General features: G+C 33.3%; 1 protein-coding gene across 1 annotated transcript in view; it reads right to left on the bottom strand.

Moving 5' to 3' along the window:
* Nucleotides 1-549: 549 nt before the first annotated feature.
* Nucleotides 550-23,593, bottom strand: part of LOC117105800 — a 34,401-nt gene continuing 11,357 nt past the window's right edge. The window contains exons 2-6 of the mRNA XM_033247079.1: nucleotides 11,529-11,594; nucleotides 9,300-9,385; nucleotides 7,972-8,032; nucleotides 6,623-6,761; nucleotides 550-5,463 (exon numbers count right to left, since the gene is read on the bottom strand). Of these exons, the coding sequence (XP_033102970.1) occupies nucleotides 3,675-5,463; nucleotides 6,623-6,761; nucleotides 7,972-8,032; nucleotides 9,300-9,385; nucleotides 11,529-11,594 (2,141 nt within the window). The 3' untranslated portion in view covers nucleotides 550-3,674. The remainder of the gene's footprint in view (nucleotides 5,464-6,622; nucleotides 6,762-7,971; nucleotides 8,033-9,299; nucleotides 9,386-11,528; nucleotides 11,595-23,593) is intronic.

Raw genomic sequence — 23,593 nt, 5'->3', positions numbered from 1 at the left:
CCCGCTGGCACCGCCCCTGATTATGGTATAAAATTATTTAAGGCTTGATTCAGGTATCTTCTTGGGGGGAAAAAAATAAAGCCTATAGTTTTTCAAACAAACAAAATCAACACAAAATTTTTATATTTTAGGTCTGTTCTGCTTGGGAAACACAACAATTTTTATGGTTGGCCTTATAGTGGACATACATTTTGTGTAATAAATAAGCATACTACTATAAAGAAAAAGTTTTTGGGGTAACATAGCATAATCTGCAGCACAAAATACTATGCAATGTTTTGTAATCCCGCGGAAAAGTTTGAAATTGTACACCACACGAAATGCTGCTTTGTCTTCTACCATCGCTGACGATCAGGAATTGCACAGAGATAAAACAAATAGAAAATTCAAATTGCACAAGCTTGGCCTTATTTTTCAAGACAATGCTCTCACCCTTAATACTCCACTTTTGCTAGAAACTTCATAATCTTAAAAAAAATCTACAGTTCTATATTCGACCTAAACATATTAAAGGGAACAGTTTGAGTAGATGAACTGTAACTATTCAAATTCAGATGGAACATTTGAAATTTAATATCAAACAAAATAGTTAAGCACACTTTGATAAAACCTTTGGAGAAAACAAAATTACAATGCATACTCACGGTGCTGTAATGGTATTAATATAAATTGTTATGCATACCTGTACAAATAAAGGAACATAATAACAACAATACTGTATGCAGATTATAACAATGAGCTGTACTAGTTGTTTTGTTTAATTCAACAGAACATGGTTTTATATTGATTGTAAAGTCAAACAGTGGTAAATATGAGAAATACCTAATTGAATAATATATATATATAAATAATAAACAACTAAATAATAATAATATATAATAAATTGAATAATCATTAAGAATGAGCATTTGTACGGGGTAATTTTAACAAACAAATCACACTAATTAATTGAAGGTAATTCAAAAATAATAATGCAATTAATAATAAGTGTATTTAATTAAATTTAATAAATGTGCATAAATTCCAGATTGCTTAGATTTACAGCTAAATGAAATAAAGTGCCCCACTATGGGGTTTAGTGAAATTGTTTACACTACAACTATTTTACACTAGCAAGAAGCACATATAAATTTACAAAAAGCACAAATGTTCTCCTATGCACACATTGGAGGCAAGACTCTGTTCTTATAACACTCTTATGAAAATATTCAATTAAATATGAAGAGTTTAAAAAAAGATGTCTTTTAATTAGGGAAAAAAAATTAAATATCTGTCATATGACATGGGATGGTCAGACACAATAAATGTTCCATTAATCAGAAACATTCTTGATTAATTCAATTCATTAGAATAAATTTGGAAAGAAAAAATAAATCAGATTTTCTATGGTCTTGATTTCCTTCACATTTCTTAATAAATCTTGGTTAAAAAAAATCTTATATAGTTTCAGTTAAATCTGACCTAGAATCTATAATGTCATGTAATTAATGTTTAGATATTTTATTAATTTCTCAAATTATAGAGTTCTTGGGGATAACTGTAATCAGTTATTAGCAATTTTTTGTTCCTTTTTTTGATTAATTTTCCTGCCAAAATGATGAATAAAATGTTATTGATGACCACTGCATGTTCAGCTTAGAAATGTCATTTTTGTAGAAAGAAGATTCATTAACACCTTTCCAGGTGTGCATCTTAAATTTCATAAATCTTGTATGAATTTTATCTGGCTTCATAAAATCAAGAATTCAAAACAAAATGAAATATAAATGTTGAGAAATGACAAATAGATAATGCATGATTGGTGATCCTAAAATAAAAGAGTTTTATCACTGTTTCTGCAAGGTCCTCATGTAGCCTAACAACCCAGTTCTTGAATTTTATGTGACTATGACATGTTTAGTATATGAAACAGGCTGTAAAGACTTCGTCTTTTTTTACACTTCTCTATTAATTGCTATAAGCTGTTGCTCCCCGTATGCAACGATCCTGTGAACATAGCAAACCTAAAACAACAGGCCAGCTATTTGAAATCATGAAAGATAAGTTTTTTTTCTCTTTTTTTACATGCACGTCTATTGTTCATGATCCAAACACTGCCCTCTATTGCACCAAGGCAAAATTGTTAACCGAACAAAATTATATACATTTTATGTTCTTTTAACAGAAATAATAACATAGTTTATCTCATTTATAATAACCTACAAAAATCACAAGTTATACAAATATTTCTCTTCAATTTTCATGCAACTGTCAATAAATAAAAACAAATTGACTGTATCTGCGTACAACACAGTTTTAATCTCTGCTATTATACAATTCACAGTTAGTTCACAAATGAAATCACTTGTTAACACACATTTTCCAGCTCTTGGTTTTCATGAAACTATAAGCAGATACTTTTGTTGCGTGTAATATCAACATGGCAACCTCACACGTGTAAGGAAGTGAGGACGACACGATCCTACTGCAGTACAAGAAAATCAAGGTCAAAAGATTGTACTTTTATGCACATCTGAGCTATTTAATTAGTTAAATTGTGAAAATATACGTACTACTTTGTTGCAATTTGGTTGTTGATAACGATTATTATTATGCAATTATATCAGATATGGCCAAGGATGTCAAAGACGAATCCAACTGTGCCCTTACCAAGGTCAGAGGTTAGAAAATATTCCATTCTGAAAATGGGTGTTTTATTAGAATGTTAATCACTATATACAATACATGCTCACCATAGTAAGGCTATTCCATTCTAAAAAGGGAGTGTTTTACCCTGTTTTGTTACCTACAAATGCTCACAATAGCACATGATGTATGACTTAATTATCACTTTAACTGCTGCAAAGAAGGTATTTCATACCATCTACGTCTTCAGCATCGAAGTGCCTATCAGATATAAAAAAGCTGAAGTTTTTTAGACCATACAAAAGACTACAAAAAACTGACATCGAACATCAAAATCATGAAAGTTGTTACCATGATGATATATTTGTAAGTGATGGGAACTTCCATTCAATTTAGCACCATAATTGAGATGAATCAAGAATGCTTCAACATTATCGATTCTGTACAACACATCACTTGCTAATAGAAATCGGTTACAAAAAATCTGTTATTTCGTATTAAACAAAGGAATTTCAAAAGCATCATTTAATTACTTCTTATTGGAAAATTTATATCTGAACAAATACAAATACAACAAAATCATTTAGATAAAAAACCTGGAATAAACTATATATCTGTAAATGATATTTCAGAGGTTTGATGTAACAAACCAGAATATCTTGACTTTTCCAATTATGCAAAAACTGGTGACAGAACTTACCAGTATAATTTAATTAAGGCTGTTACTCTGTAACATATTTGTGTTTTTTTTTCATATATTCAATTTATTTAGGCAGCAAACATTTACAAGTTATATTTAATGGCATATTTCCATGATTTTGAATTTTATCTACGGGTCTAAAACAATGAACTAACTTAAATTGAACACAAATCACTGAAAGACACGGTCTAATGATGTACTAATAAAAACTCTCCTTTGTAGTTTTAATACCAACAACTACCGTTCCAATTAAAAAATGATCGATTAATAAATTAAATTAATAAATCAAACATTCTATTTCATGGTTCACAATTTTTAAACACATTTTAAACACTTGATTTCTGGAAAATCAAACTGGTATTGCACCTACTTTCTCGGTGATTTTTTGAGATTTTTCTGCATCATCATGGCAACTTTTCTTGGTGGGTATTGATTCCTCGTTTTCCTCTTCTTCAGTTGGTCGTTTCCGTGTGGAATTTGAAAGATCGTTGATGACTGGTTCCTCTTCGGCGGGTTCCTCCAATGTCTCTTGTTTATCTGGTGTGGACGATGAAGATGGATCTCGTATGTTTTTCACCTGTTGGTAAATCTGAGCTTCTAAAAGCTTCTCTATGATGTTATTAATATTGGAACTCTTCTCTCGTTTCACTTCCTGCTTCACGGTAGAGTTCTCGTAGGTGTTGGGCACGACATGCTCAGTTTCAGAGTCAGCTTTGTACGCCTGATCACCAAGTACTGATTCTCTTGGTGACGGGTGTAAAGCGAGTGATGTTGACTGCCTGTTGTTTAGGAGGTAATAATCTTCGTCTAGATACTGTCCAGAGTAAAGCGGATGTGACCTGTAGTAGTGACTTGCTGATTCTGATAAATGTCGCAGAGCTTCGGGATCAATTGAATATGGAAACATACTATGCCACAGTTGGCGTTCGCTGATTGCACGTAAGCGACTTGCAAAGCTATCGTATGATGGCATGATGGTGCTACCGATTGGGTACATCATCGCTGCTGGGGCTAACCTTTGCGGTTTGAAAATTTCAGGTTCTTGTGAACTTTGGTTGTCAGAGTGATCGGAGTGAGCACTACTAGTTTGCGCTTTATCTTCTGACGATCGTTTTGAAGTGCGTTTTAAATGGCGCTCTTTGACTTTGTACTCCAACGTGGAATGTGGGACACCAAAAACATTGCCAGCTCTTGTCACGGTCATCTCTCCACGCTGCACAGCATTTACGGCTTGCATAAGACTCTCTCGATCATAACAGCGATATCGGCCTCGTTTCGGTCGTTTACTTTGGCTGCTATTATACTCGTCAGACGACACTGATCTACCAGTTGTGGAATTTGTGTAAGAGTCATGTTCTTGGGATGTCATGTCTATTAACGGTGAAGCAGACCGTTTGAACCATTCATTTATAACAGCAGCAGTATTTCGTGTTTCTTCGATAACGAACGGTTTATCTTTATCCGGTCCACTATTGACCGGTTTAAAATCAGGCACTTTCAATTTAGGATCCACCTGGCCAGACTTTATCTTCTGTGTTTGGATGTTCTCACGATTCTCACCCGCATCAATCTCTTCATTAACATTTTCCAGATGTTTTTCAATGAGGTACTCAAAGACACTTTTCGGTAGGCTGGACTTGTGGCTAATCTTAAGCTTATCATCTTGATCTCTTGCTTTATTAGCCTGACCTGAAAGCATCTCCTGCAAAAGGAGACGGCCAACGGTTTGCTTACCGTCAATTCGTGTCTTACACTTTTCTACCTCTTCCAGGTGCTTCCTGAGCCGGGAAATGACATCTTCACCATCCTTGGCAAAGCACACGCTGCCATATGAATTTGAGTCTTGTGGTAGTGTGATTTTAGGCTTATCTATTTCCTTCTCTTTAATGGTCGTTTCTACCTTGGGTGCACCTCTCTTATAGCGATTGTTCTGTACCCCTTGATTATCATCCTCATTTAGGAACGAATTGCGATTAAGGTGGTTGCGAATGGTGGATCGTGGGATACCATAGAGCACTGATGCACGTCTTGTTCCGATTTTCCCACTACGAACATCCGCTAAGGCAAGTTTGAGATCAGCTTGTGTATAATTAGAATATGTACCTGTCTTTCCAAGACGTCCAAGTTTGTTTTTGTTCCTGTGGGAGAATAAAACATTTCTAGTGATCAGATTAGAAATGCGCACAGTCCTTATTTTATTACCATCGCACTATGCTAAGACAACCTGCCTAAAGTTTTTTTTTTTTCTCAGTTCTAGCAGATGAACTATTACTTTATGTAATTTATTCATTCAAAAAATTTGATCAATTTGTACAGAATATTTCACATTGGTATAGCTATAAGGGTTGAGACAGAGTGTATGTAAGTCTGTGCATTGCTGTCACTATCTGAGGCAACATTAGCGGGTGCAAATTAAAGGTTTACAGAATGTACCGCTGAGATTCCAAGCAATTGCTACACACAAAACGAGTCACTTGAGACACCGCCAGGAATATGCATTCATGTGATTTATCTGAGAGTAAAGTGGCCATTTCCGATTTTGGAGTGAATTGCTTGGACTGACTCTCGATAGGTACACAAAATTTAATGGAACTTCAAACAAGGTATTCCCAAGACTAGTACCCAGAAGGTATATATATATATATATGTCCAATTAGAATGTACCATCCAAGCAGAAATGTTAGGATATGCAATAAGATGAATTTTATACACTCCAAATTGGATATATCGCATTACAAAAGTTTATTGCATGGGTAGGACAAGACCATCATCACAAGAACATCATTGAACAGCAAACCAACACCACTTGCTAGTCTATTCAAATTTTATGCGTAGCAATTTTGGTCGAAATATACAATAGTACAAATGTTTATATTATAGTATCAAAAAAATTAACTGGGAGAAGCCTGTTAAAATTTTGAACTTGATTGGGCTCTAATTACATCTATGATGATGGATACGAACAAGGTTAATGAGCTATTATAATAAGTAGGACTCCGAAGGACGCCAGGAATCTAGTCTGGAGTTATTTTACATGTACAGTACACATCATATTGTATATTTTCTAATCCTGATTTAAATTTTGATTGGGCCAAGTTTTGTCAATTCCTCTTTATTTGGAAACTGTATACAAATAGCATCACTGGAATATGGTTTAGAATTTATCTTATTATAATATAGATATACTTAAATGTTTATATTCAGAAAAAAAACATGAACGAATCACGTATATGTAATTTATATGCCAGCACGCATTCACGTATTAGCATTTATTGTATGTATTAATAGTTAACGTACTTCACTTTGATGAAAGGCACCTTGAGTGACGATTGGTTCTTACGTGGTGTCGCTAGTGCCACTGGACTCTCTGTGTTTCTTTCATCTTCCACTACACCTGCCCGGCTTAGGTCCAGGGGTTGACCGTCACTCACATCAGCTGCAACAGAATGCCAATAAACCATTCATAATTTATTACCAGTAAACTGAATATCATTTCCTGACAATTTACTAACAACAGTAGTTATTTGAATTTACTATGTAACCTATATAAAACATCAACTTTAATACTATTTAGATATTTTATTTCACAAATTTTTAGCAATACCATAGCATTCCAAGAAACAAAGAATAGCTTCTGGAATATAAAATGTCATGAGAGTGAAAGCAAAAATTCAGCATATTTTATTAAACATAATAAACATTAATACAGAGTAGGTAATTTGAATAAAATCAGAAATTGTTTTTTGCTCTAAAAATAACCTTACTAGTCACGGTGTTAAAACTTTTACATAACAAGAAAAAGAATTTTTGTGTGCCTTTTAATTAATTTCATTAACCAATAAAATTTATCAATTAATGTTTTTTATCAAGTCATGAATATTTTATTAAACTAATGTTCCATGTATAGAGGCATATTTAAACTAGTATATCACAAGGGCAGCTATAAAAATGTAGCATTTGTCCAGTGTAATAGCCTTACCCAATACCTGGACTATTCGTCACGTCGATACTGGGGGTACTACTATTATGGAAATAAATTAGACCCTTTAGGCTATTGTATATTAATTAGACCATTTAGGCTATTGTAAATAAAGCCTTAGGGTATGTTCACATACACAGCGTAAGGTTGGCGTAAGTCTGGCGTAGCGTACGCCTTTGTGTGTGAACTAAGCAGTGGCGTTACTTACGCCACTCACAACGCCACCTCCGTGGAGTTATTAACACTACCTGCAGACCCCAGATAAGTTAACGCCATGGAACTACATCGACCTTAGACTATATATATAATATGGAGATTTACCATTACACACATACATAGTAGTAACGACTTAACATAAACACTAGACTAGGTATGTGTAGCAAATAAACACACCCTTTTCATCAGTGTCAACATAAAGTTCAAAGGTTAACAGCTGGAGGTGAACCAGCCAAGTAATGAATAATTTTTGAATTAGTAGTCATTAAAAATGTGATGATTTACATAGTCATTGATTAAGGCATTTTTTTATTCATTGGTTTTATGTTGCTAGCGGAAGTTTCAATGTAATATAAATGCATTTATATTAGCAAAGGATACTTATAGTACATACCCAAGAACCTGTTTATAATTAGTATCTGTAATTAAATTCCTTAATATTTGTTTTTACCTATGGTCTCGAAATTACCAGTGTACTCATCAATATATCGCTCATGTCTTGCAATTGATTCCTAGAAAGGAATGAAAGAGAAAAAAGCTATTAAGATCGGAGCTCAATTGAGTTCATTATCCATGTGTACTATACTGTACAGACAGATAATACTTAATTATCCATGTGTACTATACTGTACTACAACAGTTTTTGAGAAGAAATTAGTAAAGGACTTCCTCTAAATAAAGACCCCTCCAATTAGACACTACCTCCAATTAAAGACTACTTTTCTGTGGTACCAAATAAACAAACATCTTTTATCTTTATTATTCTAATGAGAGACCAAAGCTACTAAAGACCATGGAAATCCTGGTCACAAAAGTGGTCTTTCATTGGAGGGAGATTTGTATGAATAACGAAAAAAAAAACTGTAGTTCCAAAAATGAAAAATTGTTTTATTGTTACTATATAAAAAAAAATGGTAGCCAAAATGAACAATGACAAATAGTTTTATTGAACACAATGTTTTTAAATGTAAATTGCACTGTAATCCAACCATACAGTATATCAATGTCTTTATCATCCCAGCTAAGACATGTGAGGAATTGATTTGTACCAGTTAAAATGATGAAATTAGTCTTGAGGAGAGTTTCAGAACCTGGAGAATGGTTGCTGAGAGCTGAAGGGTACTCCAGGCCACTATAGTCTTTACCTAAGCAGCATTTCAATGGACAGCCTGATAATTCAAGCCCAATTCATTATCAAGTTCCTGCCCTATTCTTTGGCATCCATAGTGAAAGGCCCTTTGTTCTGTATTAATATCACTAAAAGAAGGCTCAAACATACAGGGAAGTGGGTATGAACATATGGAGGTTGGAAACAGAGAACTATTGTTTGGATGAGATGGTCACAATGGGGCAGTGAGGAAATAAACTGGTTTGGATGTCACATTGAGAAGGGAGAAAATCCCAAAAGCATTAGATTTTTGAAGGACAACCGTCTCAAAAACACAAACATGCAACATGTCTAAATATTTTCATAATGACAACACATCATGTTCATATACTGTAAAACCTCAAATTGAAGCCCAGGGCTTTTTTTTTTTGCGAACTTTGGATACTGTACTATCCGCAAAAGAAGCCTAAGCTAACTTGAAAAGAAGCCCATGGACTTCTTTTTGAAGCTAATTTTGCAAACTAAAGAGATAAGCTTCAATTCGAGATGAGCTCCTTTTTAAGATTAAGCCCACTGGGCTTCAATTCAAGGTTTTACGGTATACAGTAGACACATCATGAATATATGGGCATACAATAGTTTTTTTGTCTAAGAAAATTTGATAATCATACCTTGACAAGCTGTTTCCTTGCCATGCATAGCTGGCAGATCTCGGCAACTGATGGGTCCCAATCCTCTGCCTCATGCCTTGCTTCATCTTTATAAACAAATTTATAACAGAAAATTTACGATCATCAAAATAAATTCATTTTCATTTCATTTATTTTGCTGAAAATATATTCAAAAGAACCCACTATAACCCTAACAGCAAGCTGGTACAAAAATTTAAATGTTGGTAATAGATATTTAAAAATTAGTGAATTTGGAACCAGAGCTCTGAAATTGGATGCCAGAGTGCATCTCTCTTTCCTTGTCATTTGGGCCAGATTTTCCAATGATGTGGTGGGGGGGGGGGGGATCTGGCACTCCTCCTACACATCATATATGTTTACGATTCTAGCATACCGATGCACTGTTTATACTCCTTAGTAAAGGGAGACAAATATAAAGTTATTTAGTTTGACCAGATAAAAGAATCCTGCCATAGCCGATGACTTAAACCCAATTATAAGTTGTGCACCTTAACTGCCAAACCACACCAACCTACATTACATACATGAATTCTTTCCAAGTGGCTTTACTCATCTACAAGGTCAAATATGGCACCCTAGATTTTCTTCCCAAGCGCAATTGTCTTTAAACAGTGGAGAATCAAAAAATTTTCTGAAAAACAGGACCAAAGGTATCGAAAAATGATAGATTTTCAAAAGGATTTAACTGAAAAATATAGTAATATGTTACTATACTTTCAACAGGAGATGGGAGGGGTCCCAGGAGCTAAAAGATATAATAAATTAATAGACAAATGAATAATAGTAGTACGGTATTGAAAGTGAATGCTACAATAACATAACACCAACGCTGCATAATGAATGACTCTTAATGCAGCATTCAGATGATGATCTATGGTTAACAAAAGGCTAGTCATAAATTTTTAAAAGGCAACTTTTATTAGAATCCAGTACCAGCAACTGCTCTGTCACCTGCCTCTGGAAACTCCCTACCTCCTGACCCTGTATGTTAATTAGTAGGCAATCAAAGGTCAATCGCCACAAGCACAACAAAATTCATGGCTAAGGGTAATCTACTAAACCTACAAAGTGTCGCAATATTAATTGTTCTGAACATTTTCAAGGATATCAAATCGGGCGTAAAATTAATTCAATAATTTTTTATAAGGTGAACAGAATAAAACTCACAGGCACCTAGGTTACAATTTGTAAACACGTTTTTATATCGTGAAATTTAGCTATATAATCTGTTTTTATTACATTTGGAGAGATGTTAAACTAGTGAACATAAATGTGAAGTGTAGTGGTTTATGTTGATCTGTCACAGCTTTGACGAATTTCAAATTCAATTGATTTATCGGTCGTGCGCAAGTTTCTTTCTAAATGTCGCAATTTGACCGTTTAACCTGAGCTTGTGCTTGTATTCAAAGACCATAATGGGTCCATTTGTAAAGTGTGGACGTAATTGCTGAAAACACTACATACAGCAACCGGCCATCACTACATCTTAAGTTGTGTGAAACTGAGGATATTTCTTTTTTTCAACTAGTAGCACCTGCTTGGTATCAACAATTTTGTGCCTTGCACATTTACTTGACCAGTGGTAACTGATAGCTAATTATTGGGTGAGCAATCAAGGGCTTCAATAAATTAATAATACAATAATTATTATATATTATATTATTCTGAAATAATTATTACCAACTTTCCAGTAAAATTCCTTAACATGTCAAACCACATTCAATGTTCCATCACTGGAAAATCTCTAGTCTTATTTTTTAATTAGATCTGTAATTCTTTTCACATGATCTCACCATTTGAAAAGGACCATTAATTTGATGATAGCAACTTTGGTAGAAAGAAACACCTCCACTGGTGACAACTAAAGATGATAATTAATATTTAATTTAAGGAAAATTAATATATTTGTGAAAAATATTCTACCATATTCAGTTTCATTTCTGGATCCATGACATCCTCATCACTGTTATATCATCATCACTATCACAATCACAATCACAATAATCATAATCATCAATATCACCATAATCATAAATCACCAAAAAAGTATTACATGTATTAACTAAATGGCCTTGACAAAAATAATTTGAATGAATTCAAAATGACATAAATAACCATGGTAATTGTTACATCGTCAACGATTGTCACCAATACACCACGTCACCAGCGTGTGAATTGTCATTACATTTGAGCCGTGTTCACACCTACCGTTGAATGGTGTTATCCTCTTCACAGACTCCACCCCATAAAGCTCTTTCACGACACATTCAAATCCTACAAGACAAGAAGAAAATTACAATAAGACAAGACTGAGGCTGCTTCAGGGAGCATGGCTATAATTGGAAAACATGGGTTTAATGTCAAGGACACAGACAACTACAAAGATTTATCACTCGAATTCTGCTCATTACTAAACACTGTATTCAAATATATTCTTTGATTTTCCATCAAACACTTAACTACGATCCCTTCTCTAAATCGTAAATATCTACATCCACCATGATTGTATTGTGGGTAAATTTGGTTGGCAAATTAGCAAACCAGACTGTGAATATATGAGGTCGTATTTTTATGAATGCTAGACATTAAAAAAAAAATTTGTTTTAAACAGCGTGGTTGTTATAGTTTGATTCTGATACTGTTTACATTGTTGCTTAAGTGTCATTTGGCAAGAAACTTTTATAATATTTATGTTTGTCTCATTCCACTAAGAATGGGTACCTGGTAGGAGGGAGAACGATTTGGTATGTAATCGGTCTGTGCCAAATTACTTACATGTCTGGGAATAGTCCCCAGGGTGTGGAGGGGTTGCCAATGACCAGGAGTAGTGTAAGCACATACAGTACTTTGTTATTATGCAGTACACTTTATAAGTAATATATTGGTAGAAAAAAAAACCGTGCTATGTTGTGCTTGAATGAGGCGGGCAAGGGTCGCTTTACAGTAAGTGGCTTTTTTGATGTCACAATTTTGTTGGCTTTAACAATTAATCCTAAACATACGTACACATTTTGCTATTTATCCTACGACTGTCCGCAAGGCAGCTTCTAGCCTCATTTACAAAAAAGTATATTGAATGAACTTTTAACATGCACAAATGAAATTAATGGTTATGAGACAGATACTGAAATTTAAAGGTACATCATTCACAAGCAAGACACATTTGCTTACTTTGACACCTAGTATAGTGGGACACCTTTGTCCAAAGTGACACTCTTCTCCAGTGTGACTTTGAAAAAAACTCAAAACTCCTTATTGTGGAAACACGCGAAGTGACATGGCACCATTTACTAGTGCCGTTACCCTATTTCTCGAAATGGTTTAAACTCAAAAAACAAAATTATGAAAGACATGATACAAGATCTTCAAAACCAATACATATTTAAAAAAAATTAGCATCAAATAATTTAAACTCGAAAGTTAAAAACTATACAATAAGATGAAAATGTGTTTTGTCCATGCTCATCGTCTATGCCCACACACCTTAAGCAGTTACATGTACAGAACATGTTATGTGGTCGTGTTACTGTGATAAATGTGCGTAATGTACCCAGAGGTTTTATTACCATTACGAGGGGTCAATTACAGATGTAAGTGTTGGTTCTAAGTACTGCTAAAATCCCAGAAGAGTTTATGGACATTTCAGACGATTACAAACCTACAACTTAATCCTCGCATTACTTAAAAATAGAACCCAAACTTATCAAGAAATATCACATCACTTTTGCATTATAAAATGACAATGCTGAAACCTGTTTCAATATTTTGAATATATTATGCTTTGATTGCCTTATTCTAAAACAGTATTGAATCATTTTTTCGAAGGTCAGGATTTTTCTTGCTTGGTATAAACAGAAGTCTCATGGCATGCAATTCATCCTTGAAAGTGTTATAATATCACACATAAAAAAAAAAAAATCCAGCGTCATCAATAAATGATACGAACGTGTCAAGTAATAGTGATATATACCAAAACTATTGATGAGTAAAATTAGGTAAATAGAAGAATAGACTAATAAATGTAATGGCCGAGGTCTGTGATCAAGGACGATACATAAAGCAACACAATCAATAGGTAGATGACATTATTTGATGGAAGTTAATGTGACATTATTACAGTGTCACAAATAAAAAATAGTTGGCTTAAATAATTTCCCCGGTATTGGCTTTTAATACCATGTGTCCAAAATACACCACTAAGGTATGTGTGCCACAAATGTATGCAATAAACACATGTTGTGGTAAACATCAAAAGTATCCCTACCCACATGAAGACTAATGTTTGTTTAAACTATTGTGGAAAAATGACAATTAAATTGCTTCATTTACTTGACAACTATTAGGGCATACGGCAGGTCATACTGGTGATAGGATAGGATACCATACGCAAAGACATACCTAGCACTGGACGTCCTAATACATACCCTGACAAACAATACTGTATCTCATGTTGTTATATTAACTATAAGGCACAGTCCCAGACAAGTAATAACAATATTGAAAATTACAAACACTCTGTAGGCCTACATGAAATTTAGTGTGGGTGTATTAGGGAAAAAATATATAAGTTCATATGCCATTTTCTCAAACAAGACTCATCAATAAATGCATACATTCCAGTGCGTTGTTTTTTGTTATAAAGAAGGAAGTAATAATTTCATTTCGGAGGAAATTATAATTATGATTTACCAAAGGCTTTAGTTGAGGGTGCACATCCCTCGTGAAAGTGGCGACCACGTATCTTGAATCAGATCATCCCCAATTTTGTCGGCCACTGATAAGATTCTCTGGAGGGGAACAGTGAACATGCTAATCAATAGAATTTTGATAAATGACAAATACGTCAGTATAGCTTCCTGTTCTCAGATGACCTCGGGGGTCAAGGGTAACTATTCTTTCCCTTTCTCAGTAACGATCAATGACATGGCCATTAAGGGAATTTTAATTTCCTATAATAGAACAATCTGAAAATTAAATGAAGCCTCCATACCCCACCCTGTGTTAACCATCACACCTTAATTTTTTAGTCCTGATCTACTATTTGGTTGTAGTAATCAATGCTTTTAATAATAATAATAGTGTAGTTTTATATAGCGCACATATCCATCTAATGTAAGATGCTCAGGGCGCTTGATATGTGGACTAGGAACTCGATCAATATACAGTATCCCTGATAAAGGGGTTTTCTCCATTCCATGTTTAACTTTTAGTAACATGTGATTTAAGCTACTGTATTCATCACATATTATGCAATAGTTGAGAAGAGCTTGGCTTCCAGTTCAGTTGGTTGAGCACCTGAATGTTAATTGAAGGGTGTTTGGTTTGAATCCTAAAGGAAAAAATTATGGTTTTTTTCAAAAAACGTACAGTACATATAAAATATCATGTGACACAGGTTTGGTAGCGTTGCTCAGTAACAAAAGGAGGGGTCACATGGTATTGCAATGTCAGTGACGTACTAGTACTACTCTACATTTATAAGAGTGTGGCGCTATGGTAAAGCTTTGCGCTTCCAATCTAAATGTTTGAGTTCAAGTCGGAGCCTAGGTTGACAACTCACAATCACACATGTTGTCTGACAAGCGCATGTGTGTAGGCCTACAGTACGTATGTTTACGCTCTTTTCAGCGTGAGATTAGCAAAAATATCCATGGGGCAGGGCTAAGCAGAAAGGTTCATTCGCTGAGCAAGTTCCTTATCCATGTTTTTCATTTAATACTAAATTTAATGTCAATACACTAATTACTACAATTATGTAACATAAAATGCCCTATGGAATTGAGTATGTAACATAATATGCCCTAGGGATTTGAGTATGTAACATAATATGCCCTAGGGATTTGAGTATGTAACATACTGTACAGTATGCCCTGGTGAGCTGAGTATGTGTTCCTGAAGTGTTTCTTAGGTGTTTAATCCTGCAACTAAAGTAATATTGTGAGAAATGTGCCATAGGATGGTATAATGCACACACTGTTAACCATAAATATATTATTGATGACTGCCCAAATTATGGTCTAAATAATCAGATTTTATTAAACTTATTGACAATTTATGAATATTTTTTCTCTTATTTAGTACCATCCATCATCATTTTTTCCAAATTTTCAATAATAACATTTTTAACAGTGGCAGATCCAAGAATTCAAAATAGAGGGGGCCTTGGGAGGTACTTTCACAGAAGAAGGATCTATACCACCTCAGCCCCACAATTTGTGATCTTGGCACCTCTAGATGGCCATCGGAAATTGCACTCAGACTTAAAATTTGAATACAATTTTGTTTATATAGCTCCATATTCAAAAAATTTTGAACAATTTAGGGGGCCCAGGCCGGATGGGCCCCCTTGAATCCGCCACTGTTTATGTATAATTAACAAAAAAATAATCATAGAGATTTCATAATCCAAACTAAGTTTAATAATATTTGTTTTATTGTAAATCTATTTTTCTAAGTCCTTATGAAATCCTCTTCAGTAGGATGCTGATATCTGTGTTAACATTCAAAAAACTAAATACTATGTATGTTATCCCTTGGGATGCTAAGGAATTATATCTTGACATTTAAATATAATGCAACAGACATAAACAAAAAAACAGTTACAAATACTGTATACACAATAATAATAAGCTTGCAAACTGATACTTATTACACAAAAAAAAATACAAAAATTATTCTAAACATTTGAAAACATAAGTGTATACTTTGTTGTGTATAATATGAAATTACACCAACCGATTGTTATTGAGTCAATGTTTTTGTGGTAGAATTGTTTAAGAGATGCATTTGGTGGAATTGCATATTGAAAATATACTTTGATTAGTATATATTTCATATGTTACCCATTATTTTGTTTTACTACTGGTCAAACTAAATGTAGAAATATATTGAATTTAATTTAACAATACACTAGCTTTTTCGCCATGTATTTCCCTTGTGGGCAGTAAAACAATTCTTGATTCTAGCAGTGGGTTCACAAGTTCACGATAAACAATTATTCATTCAGTAAAAATAAAAACATTATATGATTATTTGATAAATGCCATAATCCTTTCATTGTTTTATTGTTCATATTTAATGCTTTATGCATTAAATGTATGAAGCAATCATTGTCTTCACTTGAATCAAACTAAAGACAACGTAACCAAATGACTCCATGAATTTTTAGGATGAAAAATTCCTAACATGTAAATACAGAGGCCTATAAATCAAGCCGAGGCAGTTGTGGTGACCGTACAAAGCTAAGCTGAACTGCACGCCCCAAGTTCAACTGTATGTGATAGAGGCAAAAATATTAATGGCAGACACCGCCATTTACGTTATACAGATTTTTATCTCCATCATTTTTTTAAAATGTTCAATCAATGAAATCAACATTACAGCCATTCTGTTTGAATTGTAGCGATATAATGGCAATGGCATAAAGATGGTTATAATGACAAGGTACTTGGCTTCTTAACGATATGCAGCATTTTTCATTATTGTGATATAACTGCAGCTGACAATGTGACATGCTATTGTGTACGTAGTTATTAGCATATTTTGGTACAAGCGTTGAACTTGAGAATTTTAAACCTTAACAATTTACTGTAATAATTTAATTGCTATGTGCCAACTACAATTACTGTCTATCTCTTTAAAGTCAACGAATTAAATACCAATTCCTTCATTTTTTTCCATTGTAATATCGTTAAATCCTAAAGATTACAATATCATGTTTTGCGAAGATTCTTTAAAGAGAACACAGTGTATTTTAGAGTTTAAAATTTCAGCCAGAATTATTTACAGAAACGAAAAAAATTATTTATGTTTGGATTTCAGACCATTACATTCACTATGTTTGGTTATGTTAAATATTATTTGTTGTTTTTAATAATACACAAAATATAGATGGATTTATTGCTTCGTTCTAAACAACAAACTGGTTAAAAAAAGAAAATTCATTATGAATTTTTAAATAAATATCAGTTCTGCTTTTAAGAAGCAATTAATTTGAGGTTATTTGACTGTCCATTGAAGAATCGTAATCAAAGAGTAACATTATAAGTTAAAGCAAGAAAGACAAAAGTTTGTTTTTTTTTTTACTTTCTTTATAATATCTGTAAGTATACTAACTATATATAGGATGAACCTATGCAATTAAATGATTTGGGAATATTTTTTGGCGTGTCAAAATATTGAAGTTCTCAAATTTGAGCTCTAGCCCGACACCTTGGGCTACAAACAAGTATCATAAATGCTAAGCTATATCTGACACAAATAGCAACATATAATTGGCTGTATATTTGACAAGTTTTGACCACATTATGAAACACTATAAAAAAACTAATAAAATTTGAAATAAAAAATGTAATATTAGAGAATCTGTAAAGCAGTAAAATTTTCAATATTTGTGAATAAAAAAAAAAATCAGGCAGCAGAGGTCTTTGGCTTTTAGTTAAAAGATCAATTCTCGTGGGAACACGCCGACAAGATTTTAGTCAAAAGGATGTGAGAATTCACCAAAAGCCCTATTGTAAAACCCAGAGGGAGAAACCATTTCCTTGCAAATCTCACCAAAGATAGAAAAAAACTTGTTTCAATGACAGATCTAGAAACAAGCTCACTTTCGTTCCTTTCTTTGCAAATTTGTGAGCATCCCTTAGAAATCTAAACTGAACATTTTTATAAGGTGTTTCGACTTTCGTTCTAAATCATTGGCTAAAATTTGTCGTAAGACTGGAGAATATTAACAACAAAAAAAAATTATGAGAATGAAACCACCATAAAAATACACATGGGCAATACCAGTGAATAGAATTTGCAATTTTATTGAAGTTCTTATTTAGTTTCTGTATTATTACAAAATAGATTTCAATGGACACACTACATAGTGGGCCTCTAGTTAAGGGGTTCACCAAATTTATGCTCTTAGTTCAAATATAGGTTCAACCATGTTCCTGTTTTTCGTCTCTTTGCCGTGATGCAACACTAAGGGAGGGCTGCACTCTTAAAAGGAACGTCCTGTCGCTTATATCGTGAACCTGCGAGAAAGCCCGCAAGGAAAGGGTGGAGATTCCTGCTTCTCTGAGTCACAGTTAAATTTTGGGGGTCATATATGATATAAGGATTAGACAAAATTTGTTTCTAATTACAACTTTCCTTTATATCTCCAAAAACATTCTGGCTACCGAACGATTTGAGCAAATCACTCTGCCTGTCAAGTACCATTTAAGTTTTTTTACAAAACTATCAATCAAAATCAATTCTGATGATAATGCCATCTTGGGTTGCAAACGAAAATGAAAACTGCAGTTTCATGACCAATTTATTATCAATCAGATATTTCTTAATATCCATTAGAAAAATGAATGTACACAACCTTTGACATTTGGTGGGCTTCGGACTGAGTAGAATTTTAAGCCTATAATGACCTTCTAAATGTATTGTCTCTTACTGCATACAGGAATGGAACATTGTATGAAAATTAAGCTATTGTTATAAACAAAGAGCAAATTAACAAAGAGAATGCTGTTTAAAAGCAACTCTACAAATTAAAAACATAGTGAAACTCCACTAAATTGACCTCCTAAACATGGAGGGTTCATTTTACAATGTGCTTTAAAAATTAGTATTACACTTTACAGTATACAATATAGCTTTGTACTGTAATCAAAAATTTATAAATTTACCGTTATAAAAAATATATAATTTTCATTTTGTGTATTTTGCAATGTTTGTTATTTTCCACACAATAAATGAAATTCTAAATCAAAACCCACCTACATTAGTATTCCTTTTTAAAAATATGTTGACTAATTTTCCCAGGGATTGAAAACTGCTCAATTATTATAATAACAATGTGAAACATTGTATTGTAGGTCAAAGCCATATATTACCCCAACGGAATGTTCTCTAAGAAACTGATTAGAAAATTGAAATATTTCTCTCAAATAAAATTAAACAACAATCATATAATTATATTTTATGGTTCCCAAGTTCTCCTCCATAGACTTTCTATGTAATTGAAATTTTGGAAACATGTTTTGACTTTAATATTGATAAAACCTGGAATCATACTGCATAATCACCAAAAATCTTGAATTTTTTCCACGTCCATTCAACACAACATGTGTGAATTAAGATTAACAATAGAAATCCTTAAAGTGGTAGAAATAAAAATAAAGATAAATTACATTCCAAGTGAAAGTTAAAGTAATTTCTGGAATTGGAATCCCATAGGAGATTAATGGGAATTGATAATTTGAATTGGTGGAAATGATAATTTCCAGTAGTTTGATTGACATTATAGTCAAATAAACAGGGCATAAAAAACTCTCGCGTTATTGAATGTTCAATGATAATTAATAATCACAATCAAAAATTTACAAGGTGTTATTTATACCTAAGAATGACTTGTTAGCCCTCTGTATGGCCAATACATGAATTTTGAATTATTCAATTCAAAGTTATCCCAGTGGCATTAATTTAAACAATTCTAAGAATAGCCTCTAGATATTATTCAACATTACTACAAAATGCAATCAATTTTGATGTAAATATGTACGAACGAGGTCAAGTTCAGTATGTTGCCATTTGCTCTGTGACATGCGTGCATATTATTTGATCAGGTCTGCCACTCCTAAAAGCAGGTTACCGTTGACTCATTGATTGCATAAAAACATGTTTTGATGTCAATCTTGAGTTAATATCTTTTAACTGGCTTAACGTTTCATCATGATAAGGCTAGATTAGCATGACCGCATTAGAGAAGCGAATTTTGTGTCAAGTTAAACAATGGAGTATGTACGTACCGAAAGCCCTAATACCATCAAGTAGCCTACTGTATACTTGTCATATTTAAACAAGGATCCACAACATGTCGCTAAACACACCCACCAACAACATGTCACAAAGGCAATTACATGTATAGTAAGTGTTGGGACAATATAAAACAATGTCTTACACTTGCTAGACAATTTCAAACAAATTGACACACATTACACTTTTTTTTTTATAAGAACACATTTTATAAGAACACTGAGGCTGAAATTGCTTAAAAATTAATAACAATATAAGAACAAATTGAGGCTGAGGTAGAATGTCTAATGAGATTTTTATATTAAAAAAACTCAAAAAAAACCAAAAAACTATATCTACTACTACATTGTGTGCAGTAGGTATGTAATGGTAATACCCTCTATAATGCAGGACAGTAGGTGTACAGTCTGTCATTTTGGGCCATTTTTCCCAGGGCATTTTTTTTTTTGGCCATATTTTCAGGGGCCCCCTTTTTCAGGGACCATTTTTTCTGGGGCCACTTTTTACCTACATTCCAATACAGTGTATACTGCTGTACAATAATAATTTTCTATGTTTGAAAAGTGTGTATTTAAGAACAAAATAAGAACATTTTGAGCCTGAAATCGGCCAAAAAATAAGAACACTGAGCATGAGCTAAATTTTACTAGTTCTTATAAAAAAATAAAGTGTACCACCACAGACACTATTACTGTAGGCACACACAGTGCAAACAAATACCGTACCCCCATACGATTACATGAATGAATGAATACAACTGAGGAAATGTGTACCAAGGAGAAACATTGCATTAAGTAATTATTTTTAGGCTTCCAATAGTTGTGTACAGTACTGTATTAGGTGTCCTTAAGACCAACTCAGACAGCGTCGTACAATTGTACAATTTATCGTCGGGGACAGTCTTTCGGTCGTAGTAAGAAATTAAACATGTTCAGTATTCTATGATGCGACTGCACACCTCCCCCCATGCAAACCTAGCGTATATCGCATCAGAGTGCGTTATACAGCGCTGTCTGAGCTACCCTTTGTGATCATTTATGGTATACACTGTTGGATGTCTAAATATATAATACATACAAAATTATACAAAAATGTTTAGGTTCAAAGGATAAATAGATTTTTTGACTGTGTTACATGTTCAATTTATTAAATCAATTAAAACTTATTAATAAACAGGTGGCTTTCCAGAGAGCTCTAATAATAGAAATCTGCCTCATGATCATTTTATAACACTATTATTATCAACAAAAAATATTCTACATCATTAATAATAATTACTAACTATTCTTTTTCTGTAAAAAGGTTTTTGAATTCCATAGTACTATACTTTACAATAGATTTTGAATGACACTAGAACCCCTTCCTTCGGATACCGATAAGGGGGACACTTTTTCAGACACGAAACGAGGGAAAGTACTGTATATCTTTAACAGTACGGCCAACACCTATTTCCGAGGACACCTCTATTAAAGGGATATTTTTTTTGGTCCCGAAGGTGTCTCCTTAATAGGAGTTCTATTGTAGACAATAGATATTTATAGTTTAATTGTTGTATACTAATGTTTGTTGTCATTCTGTAAATAAGGCACTATGAAAATTGTATGGTTCTAAATGGTAAAAATCAATTTCGAAAAGTAAAAGTCCAATATTGTATACAGCATACAATAAAAAATATTTACCTTAAAAAGCAGAATAAAATCCCTGCATACATTGCATAGAAAGAAATGAGCAACAAAACTGGGATAAACACACTGAACTCTCACTGATTTACACAGGTGCAAGCCTACAATAAAATTCTCAAAATAAACCAAATTTATAGGTTTTATTAACAAATCAAGTGAACTAGATTAAATTACTTATTCAATGATACTTATAGAATTTGGCATTGACAAAAGCAATTTGGGTCAATGTTAACAAAATATAGAAGATAAGTACAGTATAATTGCCCACTTGGGGATTTGAACCCAACCCTTAATAAGGTACTATACAGGGACTGGTGAATGCACTTACTATTTATTCTAATTTCAATGAAAAAAGAACATTATCACCACCTGGATTTGTGTTGTGTTTTTATAGGTTTGCAATGTATTTTCATTTTTTATTACAAAAAATTAACATTTTAACAAAAAATAGGTTCTTATGAGCATGAACTTGATACAATCATAATCAAGAGGTTTTGATTGGGTTTGTGATGTGTTTTTGGAGGTTTTCGGTGTACAATATCAATACCAATACACTGCACGCGGTCTCAACACTGTTGCGTGTTATGAATCATACGGCCAAGATGGGCATGGTACATTGGACACGGTCTTAATACTGTTGAGCGTTATGAATCATAGGGCCAAGTGGCATGGTTGCATTTTACACAGTCTTAATACTGTTGAGCGTTATTAATCATAGGGCCAAGTGGCATGGTTGCATTTTACACAGTCTTAATACTGTTGAGCATTATTAATCATAGGGCCAAGTGGCATGGTTGCATTTTACACAATCTTAATACTGTTGAGTGTTATGAATCATAGGACCAAGATGGGCATGGTTACATTGTTCACGGTCTCAACCTGTTTAGTGTGTCATCGTTATAGGTACTTCAAACAGCACATACAGTACTGACCTAGCACTGGGTCAACAAAACAAAAAATGGCCACCAACAGAAAGGTGGTACTAATTGTAGTACCTATTCTAAAATATTAGCTTCTATGTTGTCCTTGTCCATTTTTAGTTTTATGTCAATAAAACTTTGATTAGCTTTATTTAATTAGTTTCAATGTTTGTTTAAAAATGGTCGAAATAAATGTTGAATAAGGTCTAAGTAAGGTGAGCTGAATTATTTATTTGTAGGCAAGTGAGTAATGTAACAACCAGTACTAGTTATCGTAAAGTAATATGTATAGCAAGCTGCTACATCAATTTATGATGGCTAAAATAAATACAAAGTTTAAAAACAGAAAATAAGCCTAAACTTAATATTGGAAAAAATAATAATATATCAATGATCTTCCAAATAAATAATATCAGAATGAACAAATAAATCACACAAAAAAAAAACACTTTAAATCTGATCATAAAAGGAAATCTAAAGAATTCCATAATTCATCATATAATATCAGGGTAAAAAAATAAGATTCCCTAAAGATTTATGTTGATTCCCATATATTGATGAAAATCAGCAATGTTTAATCGACGTATATAATTAAATGGATAATCAGAGATGTAGCCTAGTGCCAAGATAAGTCAATCACCGTCGCTGAATAATTCTTACTAGAAAATGTGAAAAACTTTCGCCAGACTTTGCAACGTCACAAGTAGGTCAGTCAGTGCACCCCTACAACAAATATTGCATCTTAAATGAAATAGCAAAATATAATTTATCTAGAAACTGACCTCGTCCTGATAACCATTTCTGAGGAGCGCTGCACTACAACTTTAATGACACTGAAACGAAATACCAAAGATAGCATTGCTGTTTGGAA

This window comes from Anneissia japonica, unplaced genomic scaffold, assembly GCF_011630105.1.
Source record: "Anneissia japonica isolate Jap-2015-1 unplaced genomic scaffold, ASM1163010v1 scaffold287754_len4335492_cov202, whole genome shotgun sequence".
In the NCBI taxonomy this organism is placed as follows: domain Eukaryota; kingdom Metazoa; phylum Echinodermata; class Crinoidea; order Comatulida; family Comatulidae; genus Anneissia; species Anneissia japonica.
This window is presented reverse-complemented; position numbering and strand designations above follow the sequence as displayed.